At 55.1% G+C, this 13229-nt stretch overlaps 7 protein-coding genes across 7 annotated transcripts; 3 read left to right on the plus strand and 4 right to left on the minus strand.

Moving 5' to 3' along the window:
• Positions 1–192: 192 nt before the first annotated feature.
• Positions 193–2430, plus strand: N7510_007559 (uncharacterized protein; the record flags this gene model as incomplete). The annotated part of the gene is made up of 1 exon (XM_056979484.1): positions 193–2430. One exon carries the CDS (start codon positions 193–195, stop codon positions 2428–2430), a length of 2238 nt encoding a protein of 745 aa, XP_056832527.1.
• A 319-nt stretch (positions 2431–2749) lies between these two features.
• N7510_007560 (peptide alpha-N-acetyltransferase complex A subunit ARD1) lies at positions 2750–3661 on the minus strand (the record flags this gene model as incomplete). The annotated part of the gene is made up of 2 exons (XM_056979485.1): positions 2750–3159; positions 3292–3661. 2 exons carry the CDS (start codon positions 3659–3661, stop codon positions 2750–2752), a joined length of 780 nt encoding a protein of 259 aa, XP_056832528.1.
• A 289-nt stretch (positions 3662–3950) lies between these two features.
• Positions 3951–5410, minus strand: N7510_007561 (uncharacterized protein; the record flags this gene model as incomplete). The annotated part of the gene is made up of 3 exons (XM_056979486.1): positions 3951–4171; positions 4225–4824; positions 4873–5410. The coding sequence occupies 3 exons, from the start codon at positions 5408–5410 to the stop codon at positions 3951–3953; spliced, it is 1359 nt and encodes a 452-aa protein (XP_056832529.1).
• A 676-nt stretch (positions 5411–6086) lies between these two features.
• N7510_007562 (SUR7/PalI family protein) lies at positions 6087–7238 on the plus strand (the record flags this gene model as incomplete). The annotated part of the gene is made up of 2 exons (XM_056979487.1): positions 6087–6540; positions 6595–7238. The coding sequence occupies 2 exons, from the start codon at positions 6087–6089 to the stop codon at positions 7236–7238; spliced, it is 1098 nt and encodes a 365-aa protein (XP_056832530.1).
• A 641-nt stretch (positions 7239–7879) lies between these two features.
• On the minus strand, positions 7880–9820 carry N7510_007563 (uncharacterized protein; the record flags this gene model as incomplete). The annotated part of the gene is made up of 1 exon (XM_056979488.1): positions 7880–9820. One exon carries the CDS (start codon positions 9818–9820, stop codon positions 7880–7882), a length of 1941 nt encoding a protein of 646 aa, XP_056832531.1.
• A 370-nt stretch (positions 9821–10190) lies between these two features.
• N7510_007564 (WD40 repeat domain-containing protein) lies at positions 10191–11765 on the plus strand (the record flags this gene model as incomplete). Its single annotated transcript, XM_056979489.1, has 4 exons — positions 10191–10374; positions 10451–10472; positions 10572–11067; positions 11118–11765. The coding sequence occupies 4 exons, from the start codon at positions 10191–10193 to the stop codon at positions 11763–11765; spliced, it is 1350 nt and encodes a 449-aa protein (XP_056832532.1).
• A 583-nt stretch (positions 11766–12348) lies between these two features.
• N7510_007565 (dynein light chain Tctex-type family protein) lies at positions 12349–13031 on the minus strand (the record flags this gene model as incomplete). The annotated part of the gene is made up of 4 exons (XM_056979490.1): positions 12349–12633; positions 12698–12772; positions 12855–12893; positions 12999–13031. 4 exons carry the CDS (start codon positions 13029–13031, stop codon positions 12349–12351), a joined length of 432 nt encoding a protein of 143 aa, XP_056832533.1.
• Positions 13032–13229: the final 198 nt, after the last annotated feature.

Below are 13229 nucleotides of genomic sequence, written 5' to 3' on the forward strand. Positions count from 1 at the left end.
CGTGAGATATCTCCGACAGTGTTAATTCCGCCCAGCCACCGTGCGCTCACCGGCCTGCGGGAATCTTGCTGCCTTCCGAACGTGCGCACAGCGTTATCTTATCACCGCAGCATGCGCCGACACTGAGACAGACATCTTCCCACCAGGCCGCGACATTCTCTCTTGCCACACTCCCTGTTGCTATCTCTCGAAATGGACCAAGAGGAGGCCCCGCCGCCTTACTCGGCGGTCGACCCATTACTGACTCACGCCAACAACAATCGCCGCAATGGCAACTCTCCGCAAGGCCCGAGCCCCGGCAGCGTGCCTGGGACAGAGTATGCCAGCAGCAGCTCCCACATTCTTGCGCAGCCCACCAGCCTCGGTGCTCCGCTAGTCCCACCTGCACAGTTCACCTCCGCCGTCGCCTACTTCGAGGAGCGACCTCCAACGCTCTTGGACGACAGCCGAGGCATTCTCCACCACCATATGACCGTCTACCCCCGGAGCCAAGCCAAGGATTTCCCCAGACGGCCTCGCTGCTGGGCTGCGCGAGTGGACGAGGTCACCCAGCAGGACTGGGATACCTTTCTACGCCACCTGTTCCCGCCGCAGCTAGGACTGGCAGCCTCGTCGCAACATCTGCCGCGACAGTTGAGGGCCGAGATTCAGCGAGACCGCAAAGACCGGCCACAGGAGACGGATGAGGAACGGCGGGCAAGAATTACGGCTGTAATTGCGGAGTGGAACCAGTGCTTCTTTGAACCTCGCGCGACTCGCATCTTCTTTGTGTACGTCGCCGAACCGGACGCTGCGCCCGCGTCGGCTCTTTGCCCCAAATGCTATCCCGCTACAACCAAGGTGAATCAGTCGACCCAGCCTCAAGGTGTCGCTGGATCTCCGGGTGTTTCTTCGCCGGGACAATCAAATACTGTGTCGCCGGTGTCAGGGCACTATACTCCATCACCGACCAATCCATGGCCTGGCCAGCCCATGCCTCCTTTTGCACATCCCGGCGGTCCCGGTACACCTTTTGGTCTGCCATTTGCTGCGCCGCCGTTTGCTGGCTCCGGTACTCCGCCGAATAACCAGCCACCCGGATACTTCCCACAGCGGCCCCCATATGGGGGTGCGCCCCCATGGGGATGGAACCACTGGGGCTACCCACAGCCTCAGAGCCAGAGTCCAGGAGCTTCAAAAAGTGGTGCATTCGGATGGATCTCTTCACTTGCATCGCAAGCACAAAAATACGGTGAACGATTCACCGAGCAGGCGCAGCAATACGGCGATCAAATCACTGCGCAAGCACAGCATTATTCACGACAAGTCGAGGAACAAGCCTTGGCACATGGCCGATGGCTCGAGGAACAGGCAAGGCTTCGAGAACAAAAGCGGACTTTTCCGTACGGTGGCTACAGTGGAAGACCTCAGTGGGGGCAGTATCCTCAGGAAGGATATGGCGTCCCGATGGCACCTATCGGCAACCCAAGCCCCCAAAACGAAGTGACTTCGGAAAACAGGAACCTGAACGGCCAGCCTTCACTAGCACCCGAAACCCCTGCAGCCGAACGCCCACGTCGAGGGTCCGTCAGTTCCACTTCCTCCGAATCCTCTCTCAGCTCAATCGACTCTCTCTCAACAACATCAGACCTCAATGCCTCAGACCTTGCCACAGTCCGAGCGCAACTCCAGGCATTAGACGACCGACATGACCGCACCCTATACGATGCAGCCGTGGACCTCCGGCGGCAGCTTTCTGTCCTCCAGGAATCCCGCCACGAAGCCCGGGTTTCACAACGAAAAGGCTGGCTACACGGACGGCGCCATCAAAATCCCCACCACAATCATCACCACCGACAAAATCCCCACGACTGGGGACGCTGGGAATCACCCGAGCAGCAACAGCGGAATTCCACCGAACGCCGCGCCCTGAAAGAGGAAATGCGCGCTACCAGGAAAGCATTCAAAGACGTATTCCGTCGCGCGCGCGACGAGCAGCGCGAGCAGAAACGCGCTCGGCGGAGACAGCACGGGTGGCATCGCTTTGGTGATGGTGATCAGCCCAAACCGCGGGATCAGCCATTGGACCGGCGGCTGGAGAGTCTCGCTCTGGATGGGTCTATCGAGTCTGGCACTGCGTCGATTCCGTCGGAGTCTGCTCTCCAAACGCAGAAACCATTGCCCACTGCTCCGCCTGCGCAGTCTGTCCCTGGGGCTCAGTCAAGCGGTCCTTCTTCTCCTTCTAGTTCTCAAGTCCGTTCTCAGGATTCTCAGTCCGACAGTGTGGCTGATAAGAAAGGCAAGTCGAATGAGGCACCGGCCCGACTGAAGGAGATGCTGAAGCCGCGCAAGAAGCAGCGGCAACAAAGTACTGCCGCCCGTTCCGCTTCTACGGATGTTGATGCAGATGCGAATAAGACATCCGTCGAAAAGGATCCTGGCACTCAATGAGATGTGCCGGTCGTGGTATCTCGATTTTAATTTTTGGAAGCTGGCTTTCCTACCGTTCACAAGCTGCTGGTGTCACGATGGACCGTTGTTGGACTCTGCATGGTGTCTTCTTCTCGTGCATTAAAATCTAGGATCATATGTATGGGTTGATGATATGGCAATATCCATTGCATCAATATCTAAGATAGAGATGCGTGTATGTATCCAACTTTTGTAGATTTCTAGTGTTCATCGAAGCAGGATTCTAGATCCACACCATATTCCCTCCCCCTGCTGCACACACAAGATCCAAGAATCCCCTTCCAAGTGCGGAATAGAATCACGACTGCGCCTGTGCCTCATTCTTCTCCACCAAATCTCCAACCCCAAGCCCGCGCCCAACTTTCACCCGAATCATCTTCTCGGCATCCTTCTTCCCTAGCTCCCCAACCTCATCGCCTTCATCCTGATCATCCTCATCCTCTTCCTCTTCAGCATTCTCGCCCTTCTTCTTCTTCTCCGCCTTCTCGCGCTCCCGGTCCTTCTTCTCAATCGCCTTCCAGTCCAACCACTGGTTCTTTAGATCCAGATGCATTGCATACGCATCCTCCCCATCGGCGTAGTACTTGCTCTCGACCTTCTCGACCTCGAATCCCAGCGTGTCTCGGTACAGGCGTAGTGCGGCGGTGTTGGACATGCGTACGTGCAGGGAGACGTAGTGCGCGCGGTGGGATTCGGACATTGCTCGTTCTGTGCGGGTTGTTCGTCAGTCTTGTTGTGTTGCAAATACACATACCATCTCCGTTGTATGCCATTGATGGAAACAGGGTATGATGTAACACCACGCGAAAGAAAGCCAGGGAAAAGAGAGGAGGAACATACGACTCATCCGCATCAACCGCTCCGCAATCCCCAACCTCCGATGTGTCCGCATAACACTAAGACTAGTAATATGCCCATGCTGCACGCCATCCGAGGGCTCCTCCTCCATCTTCGCAAGGACATACCCGACGACCTTGGGGTACTGGCCCGACACATCGCCCGCGGCGCCTGGACCGCCAGCGGTGGCGGTCTTGTACCCGCCGCGCGGGCGCACGACAGCGACGAAGCTCAGCTGCGGCCAGGTGAGCGCATGGTAGAGGTAGTATTTCAAGAAGTAGTTCTCGGGCAAGTTGGTGATGTTGCAGGTTTGGATGGCGGGGAGGAGGTCGATGTAGGAGGGGTAGGAGGAGAGGGGGACGATGTCGACCATTTTTTCTTTTCTTCTGTCGCCCGGTTCGAAGGAGGGGGGTTGGAATTGAGGAATTGAGTGGTGAGGAGTGAAGACGTGCAGAGTTGCGATGTGCTTGACTCCCGCGGATTATGTGTCCCGCGCTAGCCGCTTTGGGGAATGCCCTTTCGCAGGAGTTTACAAGAATCACGATAGGATGGAAGATTAAGTGTTGCTGTTTATTGGATACGATAGAACGAAACCGCTGATCCCAAGCGCCATCATGCTCAAAAAATAAATCACAATATTATGTTCATCTATATCGTCTCAGCTAAAACACATTCATCAGAAGCTGTACAGTTGCAGCCACCACCAGGATGGACGTAACGCTGGCGACAGACACTCCATGCGCAGCAGCGGAGGCCATGCCGCAGCACTTGCGGTCATAGGTGACGTTGTTCATCTCGGCCGCGACTTCAAACACCGAGCCGTTGAAGTTACCATAGTTGTAGTAGTCCACCAGAAGGAAATTGGGCGGGCGGTTCCAATCCTCTGTGAAACGGATTAGATGGAGCCATACTGAAAGGAGGTGCGGGAAAACCTACTGGTACAATTCTCAGCCATCCAGCCCAGACTGCCGAATCCCGAGACGGCATTGGTCTCATCTATGTAGGCAAGATTGGGGATGAGCATGCTCAAACCGCCAAAGTTCAGCTCGAGGTTGAGATTGTGATTCGCCATATACATGCGCTTCTCTGCATCCACGTGCGAAAGACCCGGTGGTCGCTGCTCCGTGCAAGGGAAGTTGCGGTTCGTCGGCGAGAAGGGCGTCTCCCAGATCTGCGAGAACTCATCCATGAGCCACGGATACTCTTCCGGTTTGGCACCGTAGTCCATGAAAAACACCGCGCGTTTTCCCGTGATGATCATCTCCCCCAATGTCGGCCAGTCGTTCAGACCCATGGGGATCTTGGGCGGAGTGTAGATATAGTCTTTCAGAGGCGAGGCCTCGATCACGTTGGTGATGTTGCCAGGAAGCACATAATCGAAATTGCCCATGAGGAACGTGACCACGTCGTAGTGGTTCTGGTCCAACCATTTGGCGACTGTCTCGAGATACGCTGCCAACGTGCCGACGTTGAGCAGCTCGCAGCTGGTATGACAGAGATACATTGTGCCATTCTGCAGATGGACTTGGAATTGCACTAGAGGGGGTTAGCAAATAGTCAATGTTGGATCTAGCACAGACTTACACATGCGGATGCCGTCATTCAGCTGCGACGTCACATCGTACACCTGGTTAGCAGCCGCGTTGCCCGGACGCACGAACGGACTGTTATGCGCGGCAACCATGGTGATATTGGAATATTGGCGATTGCAGAATTCGGCGTAGTTGTTGCAGGGCTGGGTATTTTGCACTGGCGACGCCGACGGCGAGGCCGTGGCCGTCGCAGTTGCATTGGCCGTGCCATTGCCAAGGGTAGTCGTGCCGTGGCCGCCTACCAGCACCGTCATCCCGTCGGTGGTCTGAGTGACTACAGTGGCATTGCCCGTGGCCGAGGTGGCGGTAGCCTCGCCAGATAGCCCGATGGAAGTGTCGTTGCTGACAATAATGGTTGACCCGTAAGTGATATATTCCCCAGAGGGCACGGGAACCGAGGTTGGGGTCACCGTCTTAACGGTGCCGTCCATAGTAAACACCGAGTCTGAGGTGGTGGTGGTGGTGGTGGTGGTGTCGGCAGCCATGGCGACCCCCGCGAGGAGGGCCAGCACTAGTGATGGCAGTCGCATGGTGCCTGGGAGAAAGCGAGGAGAGAAGCAGTCGCACGAGGAGGAAACACTGTCTGGTCTGCTGCCTACTTTTTCTTGTTCGCATGTTGGGGGTTAGGTAAGCGGGTTCCGTGAGTTTGCCACTGTGGGGAGCGATTGGCCAATGAGAGGAGTGTTCAGGCACAGAGATAGCACCGCGACTGCTGACGTATAGGCTGAAGTATAGTCCAAAATAGCCCTAATTAGACACCGAATAGAGAATATAGAGGACCAATCGCTATGACAAGGACTCAGTCCATCAGACTCTCTTCTGAGTCGTATAGCTACACTCCTACTCTTCCCTATCACGACCATGATCCTCCTGTGGGTCTCGTCTGCTAGTCTGCCGCCGCCACTGACGATCCTCGCTCTAGACGCTGATCCTTAAATCCGCTCATTACCTTGTCCTGGTCCGACCGCCGCCGACTTTACAAGATAACAGAACTGACACACGTTCACTAGGTAACGATCCCTGCCAAACCATCTATCCATTCGTCCAACAAAAATAACAACACCAGTCCCGTGGGTCCGGCTTCAACTTTTCGTGGGTGCCTAACGTCATCCCGCTCGACACCCTTGGGCGGCCCCGGCTATCTTGTTTTTTTCTCTTTCACTCTCCTCTGCTCGTCCTCCACGCCTATTCCTCATCACCACCATCATGGCCAACGCCAATGGGACCGATACCCCCGTGGCCAATGGCTCCAAACGCTCTCTTCCCTTCTTCCGCAGGTCGTCGCCAGACCGGCCCATTGCTCGCCGGCGCGATTCCACTGTCCACTGGCACCGCGGCGTCCGGTCCTTCTTGTACCTAATAGCTTGGATCTTCTTGGTGCTGGTCGTGATCGCCAACCTCGCCAACAAGCCCGTCCTCCGCAACACCTACTTCCTCTACCTCGACCTCTCCAACATCATCCCCGTCTCCGTGCCCAATGCCGTCCTGATCAATTCCATCGCTCGTACGATCGGATTGCACGATTTCTACCAGGTCGGCTTGTGGAACTTCTGTGAGGGTTACAATGATGAGGGCATCACGCATTGCTCGAAGCCGGAGACCCTATACTCGTTCAATCCGGTCAAGATCTTGCTCAATGAGTTGTTGGCCGGCGCAACTAGTATGTTTATTCACCATAAAAGCTACAAGCAAAGAGGCTAACACAGTTATCTAGTCGCTCTGCCGTCGAACATCTCCAAACCATTGCATCTGGCCAAGATCGCCTCCCAGTGGATGTTCGGCCTGTTCCTCGCAGCGGCAGTGTTCACCTTTGTCATGATCTTCATCAGCCCGCTGGCCGTCTCGTCGCGGCCTCCGCAAACCATCAAAACCTGGGCGAAGGCCATGGATGGCAACGGTGCGCCCATGGGCCCCCCACCTCATCGCCGCCGCACCTTCGTCCTACTCCGCTCGCTGCCTTTGCTTATCTTGAGCTTCTTCACCGCCCTCTTCACGATTGTCGGCTCCGCCATTGCGACAGTCATGTGGATCATCTTCGCCAACGTCTTTGCGAACGCAGACCCCAGTCTCAACATCAAGGCGCACGTTGGTATCCAGATGTTCGTGTTCATGTGGATTGCCTCGGCGTTCAACTTCATTGCCTTTATCGTGCAGTTCGGTTCCTGCTGTGCATCCTGTTGCGGCGGCCATAAGGCCAGGAAGCAGCTCAAGAGGCAGGGCGTGGACTGGCACGAGAAGGGCTCTCCCTATCGTGACACCGAGGGGCATTCCCACCCCCACACTCCAGACCACCCTGGAACAGCAGAAGATCCGACTCGTGCTCCGGTCAACGCGGAACCTCACGCTCTCACCTCCTGATTGGATCGTCGAGTTGACCCTGTGCTATATCATCTTTCATATTTGGACATTTACACTTTAGCAGATACAAATGATGTGTGACGACCTCTCATCTTGCGCGCGTAAAGCTATGTGGTTTCACCTGTGATACATTGGTCTGAGGACTAGTTAGATTGGAGGACGGCGTTTTTTTTCGTTTTGTTTTGTTTCTCCTCGTGGTTGAGGATTGCCCGGTCGAGAAACCGATGCAGATGTTAATAGCGTTGATGCGTGCCGTGCTCCGTACATATACTCTTTTTCAATGTACATACCACAAGCTTGTCCCCGCCGATTCCTCGTATCTAGTTTATCAACCACAAAATTACACAGCAGTATTACGAGGACATATCCATTTCAAGCTGCCATTTGTATGCACACAGTGAAAACACTAGGAGTTTTGCGATCATGAATCGCTCTGGAATCAGCGGGTGGGCACGCCGCCGGCTACTTTCCGATGATATCCATCCCGTCTTGGAAATGCATACCGTCTCTCGTCCTCGAAAGCGCAAACAACACAGCTAGTCACCACAGAAAGAAATATTAACATCACTTTATTTGTGACAAACCCTGACCACAAACTCTCTTCATCAAAACATCATCATTCGGTGTACAGGACGTTCAGCTCAGTCTTCGCGCATCATCTCCTCCTCGAGCAGACGGCAAATCTGCTCATCGGACAGGTGGATCGTAGCACCGCCATCAGAATTTTTCGTAGCAATATCGGTATCCTTGAGGTAAACATTAGCCTGGATTGAAATGGGGAAAGCCTCCATGGTGTTGGGACCAGGCTGGGAAGAACGGTTGACAAACCGGGTGGGCTCATTGACACTGGCGACGGTGGCATTGGGAGCCACAAGGGAGCTGGCGGTCTTGGAAGAAGCGCTCTTGGAGGGAGTAGCGAGGGTGGCAATAGCCCCGTCTTCGGACGACCAGAAGGGGCTACCAAGTTCCTTGCGAATTACCTTCTGGATATCACAGAGGGCGTGCTGGGTGTTGATATTCATGTCGTCGTCGTCGAGCACGGCGATGGCGTTCTTCGGTTCAGCCGTCTTGTTCTTCTTGTTCGTCTCGCGGATAATCGTTTCCGAGGTGGGCTCCTGCTGGTGCAACCACTTGAACTCCTTGTTTCTGAACGACCGGTAGAATTCGGCAAACTTGTTAACAGGGTCCAGGGCTGGGGCCGAAGCCGGGGACTGGGTCATCAAAGCACTCACGGGGCTCTCGTCAGAGTCGCTCGTCAAATCGACGAGGGTAGTGGCCTGGGGGGTCACAGGAGAAGTGGGTGTGTGAGTCAGAGCATGCTGGGGACGGCCAGTCTGACGATTGCCGGACAGAGACGAAGAGATGGTGGTTTTATTCGAAACGGGGGCAGCGGACATCTGCACATGGATAGAGGTAGGGGGGCTTTCAGCAGTCGGAGAAGCCTGAGTCGAGGATACCGAAATCGTGGCGGGAAGCTGCGCATTGCCCATCCGGTGCACGGTTTGGTGGTCACCCGGCGTGGACTCGGGGGTGATCTGGCGGACATGGTTGAGCAGACGGTGGAAGTCTGTCAGTAGTTCGTTGAATTTCAGCCCCAGAGCCTCGTACTGCTTCTTGGATAGCTCAAGTTCTTCATTCTTCTCCCTGAGCTTGCGCTGAGTGATTGAAAGAGTGCGGCGAGCCGTAGCTAGGTGCCCCTCAAGAATCTTGTGCGCGGGCTGCCCAGTGCCTTCATCGAGGGCCATGAACTTCTGGAAAGCCTTCTTGTACATGTCACGCTCCGATGTGATTTCGCTCAACCGGCGATTGAGGTTCAGGACGTGCCCGTGTAGGTTTCTCGAGTTGACTGCAATGACCTTGGGGTGTTGGGCGGGAGTCGAAGGAAAGTAGCCGGTGTTCGTGTACGGCGTAGCATGGTTGGCTTTCAGACCTGGGCGGCGGATCGTCTCACCGGTGTTATTGTTCATGATGTCCTGCTGGCCAACGGCAAACTTGTTTTTGGCCTTGCAGCTCGCAGGGGCAGTAGGGTAGGAAAAGGTCTGCAACTCATGGGACGAGACGTTGCTGCCGGGAGGACCAGACGTATTGTTAGGCATGGTCGCAAGCTGCGAAGTCTGGCTCCCGAGAGGACTGGTCGGAAGGCTGTTGTTGCAAGCGATGGGATTGGCGGTCGCGTCATGGAAAACAGCAGGAGGTTGAGTAGAGCCACCGTCAAGAGCTGCAGGTTCGCAGAAAAGAGCATCGATGTTATCGAGACCAAAGGAAGTGTTGGTCTGCTGCTGGTCCATTTCAACGTGCTGCTTCTTCAGGGCAGAAGGGGTCGAGTTGGCAGGAAAGGCGTCCTCACTGCCACGCTTCCTGGGGCCCTGAAAGCCATCAAAGGCCCAGTCGGTGTTCCCAAGGGCTTCAAAGTCAATGGCAACTTCGAAGTCGAAGCTGGGATCAAAGGTGTTGGCCTGCTGGCCAGTCTGAAGGTTTGACAGTTGCTGCGACCCGGGGGAGAGTGTAAGCCCCAGATCAGTAGCGGAATTGCCAGAAAGCTGGAACTGAGAAAACTCACGAGCATCCATGTTTCCATCCATGAGAAAGAAAGGGAAGCAGGGCAACGAGGATCAGAGAGTGGTGGAAGGGTGGGAGGAAGAGAAAGGAGAGCAGACTCGACAGAGTCATGGACCGTAAAGCAGAGCCAGAGGCGTGGGAAAGGGCATGGCAGTGAATACCAGTGCTATTGTTGTTACTGTCGGTATTTATACGGACAGGGCCATTCACCGTTTCCCCTATTGATACAGCCCTATTGAGGGCGTGCAGTGAATGACCATCGTCACGACGACTCTGTGTTTATCATTTTTGATTTCTGCCGGCACTTTTGGCTTTCTCCGCCTCACGCTTTTCCCCTTTCATCTCCCCGCCTTTTCTTCCCATATCACGTGCCATTTCACCGCCTTTTTCACTATGGCAGAAAGCGCGCCCGCTTCCTTTCTCTTTCTCCAGGACTCGAAGACTGACAGCTCCCCTTCCGAATCTGACTGTGCTGTTGCTTCCTCCAGCGCTGACAGTGACGAGCTCCGTCCGAATATCTCTCGTCCTGTGCCTCTTCTCAGCACTCGGTCCAAGATGAGCGTTATCCTCTGCACTGGTAAGTCAAACGTGATAGCCATATCGTCACCCCACATTCCTTAGAGGCGAAAGCTAATGGCTGTTGCGCGCTGCAGCGGGGTATGATCATACCATTCGGTAAGTAGACTCTTTAAATGTTCTCCGCGTTGCAGGAGAAGCTCCTGCACCTCTTGGAGAGGCCCGAACTGACGCTAACCTTGTTTCCCGTTCGATCAGCTTCTGGGAGGCCCTGTCCGGCATCTGCTCGCGTACTATCCAGCACCCAGACTCCCAGGTCAACCGTCTTTGCATCACTCCTGACAAGCGCTACCTGGCCGCCGCCGGTCACAACAATGTCAAGCTGTATGACATCAAGTCCACCAACCCCAACCCTGTGATGACCTTTGACGGTCACACCAACAACATCACCGGAGTTGCCTTCCACTGCGAAGGCAAGTGGATGGTCACCAGCTCCGAGGATGGCACTGTCAAGGTCTGGGATACTCGTACCGGCAGTCTCCAGCGCAATTACGTCCACCGGGCTGCGGTCAACGACGTGGTCATCCATCCCAACCAGGGCGAGCTCATCAGCGGTGATCGTGCCGGTATGGTCCGCGTCTGGGACCTCGGCGAAAGTGTCTGCACCCACCAGCTGATCCCGGAGGACGACACGTCGGTGCACTCTGTGAGCGTGGCCAGCGATGGATCTCTGCTCTGCGCGGGAAACAAGAAGGTAAGCTCTCTCTTATCTTATAATCCAGATGCGCTGACAATCGTTTGCAGGGCAATGTCTACATCTGGCGCATGGTTCAGACTGAGGAAGCCACTCGCATTATTCCCATCTGCACTTTCCAGGCCCACAAAGACTATCTGACACGCGTCCTCCTGTCTCCGGATGTTAAACACCTGGCGACCTGCTCCGCTGACCACACTGCCAAAGTCTGGAATCTCGACCCGGAGTATGGCCCTGCCAAGACTGCCATCGCGGAGTGGGAGGCGAAGAAGGCCCAGAGTGCCACGGCGGATAACAACGGGTCTGATGCTGCGTCGACCACATCCAAGCCCGAGAACCAGCCTCGCGACCTTCTGCGCATCTTCGACACCCCGATCCAAGACCGTGACTTGCTCCGCATCAGCAATGACAACCCTCCTCGCGAGGAATCGCCGCAGGCGACCTTCACTGCTCAGCCCGACGGCCCACCCATGGATCCCGCGAACGGTACTCTGTTCCTCGAGACCACCCTGGCGAACCACCAGCGCTGGGTCTGGGACTGCGCTTTCTCGGCGGACTCTGCGTACCTGGTCACCGTGTCGAGCGATCACTACGCCCGTCTGTGGGAGCTCAGCTCCGGCCAGATCATTCGCCAGTACAGCGGTCACCACCGTGGTGCGGTCTGCGTTGCGCTGAACGACTACTCCGAGCCTCGCTAAAGGGCCCGTTCAGTCCTCGGTTTCTTCGGCGTTTTGTGTCATGGATATCTCTAGCCCAGCGTTCTTTTGTTTCTCTCTTCGATTCCCTACACATATCATTCAAGCGTGGCGTTTGGAGAGGTTGCTTGATCTATCACAGCGGGATTTCGGACTTTTTTTGTCATGGAGTCTATTCTACAGGCTTTCAATAGCGCTTCTAGATAGAAGCAGCGAAATACCTATCATCTGAATGATGATTGTACTCTGATTAAGATTTCATTCTGTATTCAACTAGTGTAGACTGGAGACCTTGAAAACATCGCCTTCTTCCCGCCAGCTACGATCCTTGTACCTAATTCATGGTACTCTTCCCTATGCTCACATCTACGAACTATTCAGCCCCGGTCGAAGCCAATAGGAGCTAACACCGCAAACCAATATGAAATCATATGACATCGAATGAAAATTGAATCTCAACGTACACAAGAAACTAGCCGTGTCCACAGCTCAGACAAGTACAAGAAAGAGAGAGAAAGAGAAAATGCGCAGTATTTCCAAGTCTCGCTTTTAGAACACAAAGAAAGAAACGAGCTCTCCAAATTGTTTAGTTCACAGCGAACCAAGTCACGCTAACCACGACATCCAGCCCGCGCTCCTCTGCACCGGGGTACTTGAAAGTCCACATGCCGTCACGGTTGACATCCCAGAATGCGCCGGAGGCAGAGTGCATGCCGCGCTTGCCGGCGTTGCTGAGCGCGCCATCCGCCGCGGCGGACTTGTCAATCACGCCCTGCTGCACAATCGTGCTGTTCACGGTGAAGCGGTAGGGCGCTGGAGAAGATGCGTCGGAGGGGGCAGTCGCGGAGATGAGGGCTTTGAGGACGGTGTTCTATGGATAGTGGGCTTTGTGTTAGATGGTTTTAGAATAGCGGGGCTGTGGGATAGCTGCATACGATGATCTGTGAGTTCCAGTCGGCGACGTTGGTGTGGTCGTAACCATCGGCACCATTCAGCGTGGCATCACAGGCCTAGAATAGAGAATTGTGGTTTAGTGGCGTTGTTCGTAGAGGGAGATACCAGGTCCGGTTGGGACGAAACGGGCAGACAAACCTGGGTGGTGATTTTGGTAAGGTCCGCGATCGGCACGGGCTAGAGTAGAGAGAAAAAATGTAGGTTAGTGGACAATATCTCCTTGATAATTCGCAGCTAGGATTCACAGGCCAGAAAACGGAGCGATCGGAGGGGCAGTCATACCGACGACGCGGGAGAGGTGCCCTCGACAGCCATTGTGGTGGTATCTGGGGTCAGAAACAGGCTAGAAGCAGGACCAAGGTCAGCACCGGGCACAGAATAATCGGGACAGTCACGCCCGAAAGTATCCTAGTGAAAGGCCAGAGTACAAGCGGCAGGAAACGCGCTGGTTGCGGGGAGAAATGTGCTAGTGGTGGATGAGGCACAAGGTGCCAATTGGAGTTGAGGCAGTTC

Source organism: Penicillium lagena, assembly GCF_028827675.1.
Source record: "Penicillium lagena strain IBT 129212 chromosome Unknown utg000005l_segment0_segment0, whole genome shotgun sequence".
NCBI lineage: Eukaryota > Fungi > Ascomycota > Eurotiomycetes > Eurotiales > Aspergillaceae > Penicillium > Penicillium lagena.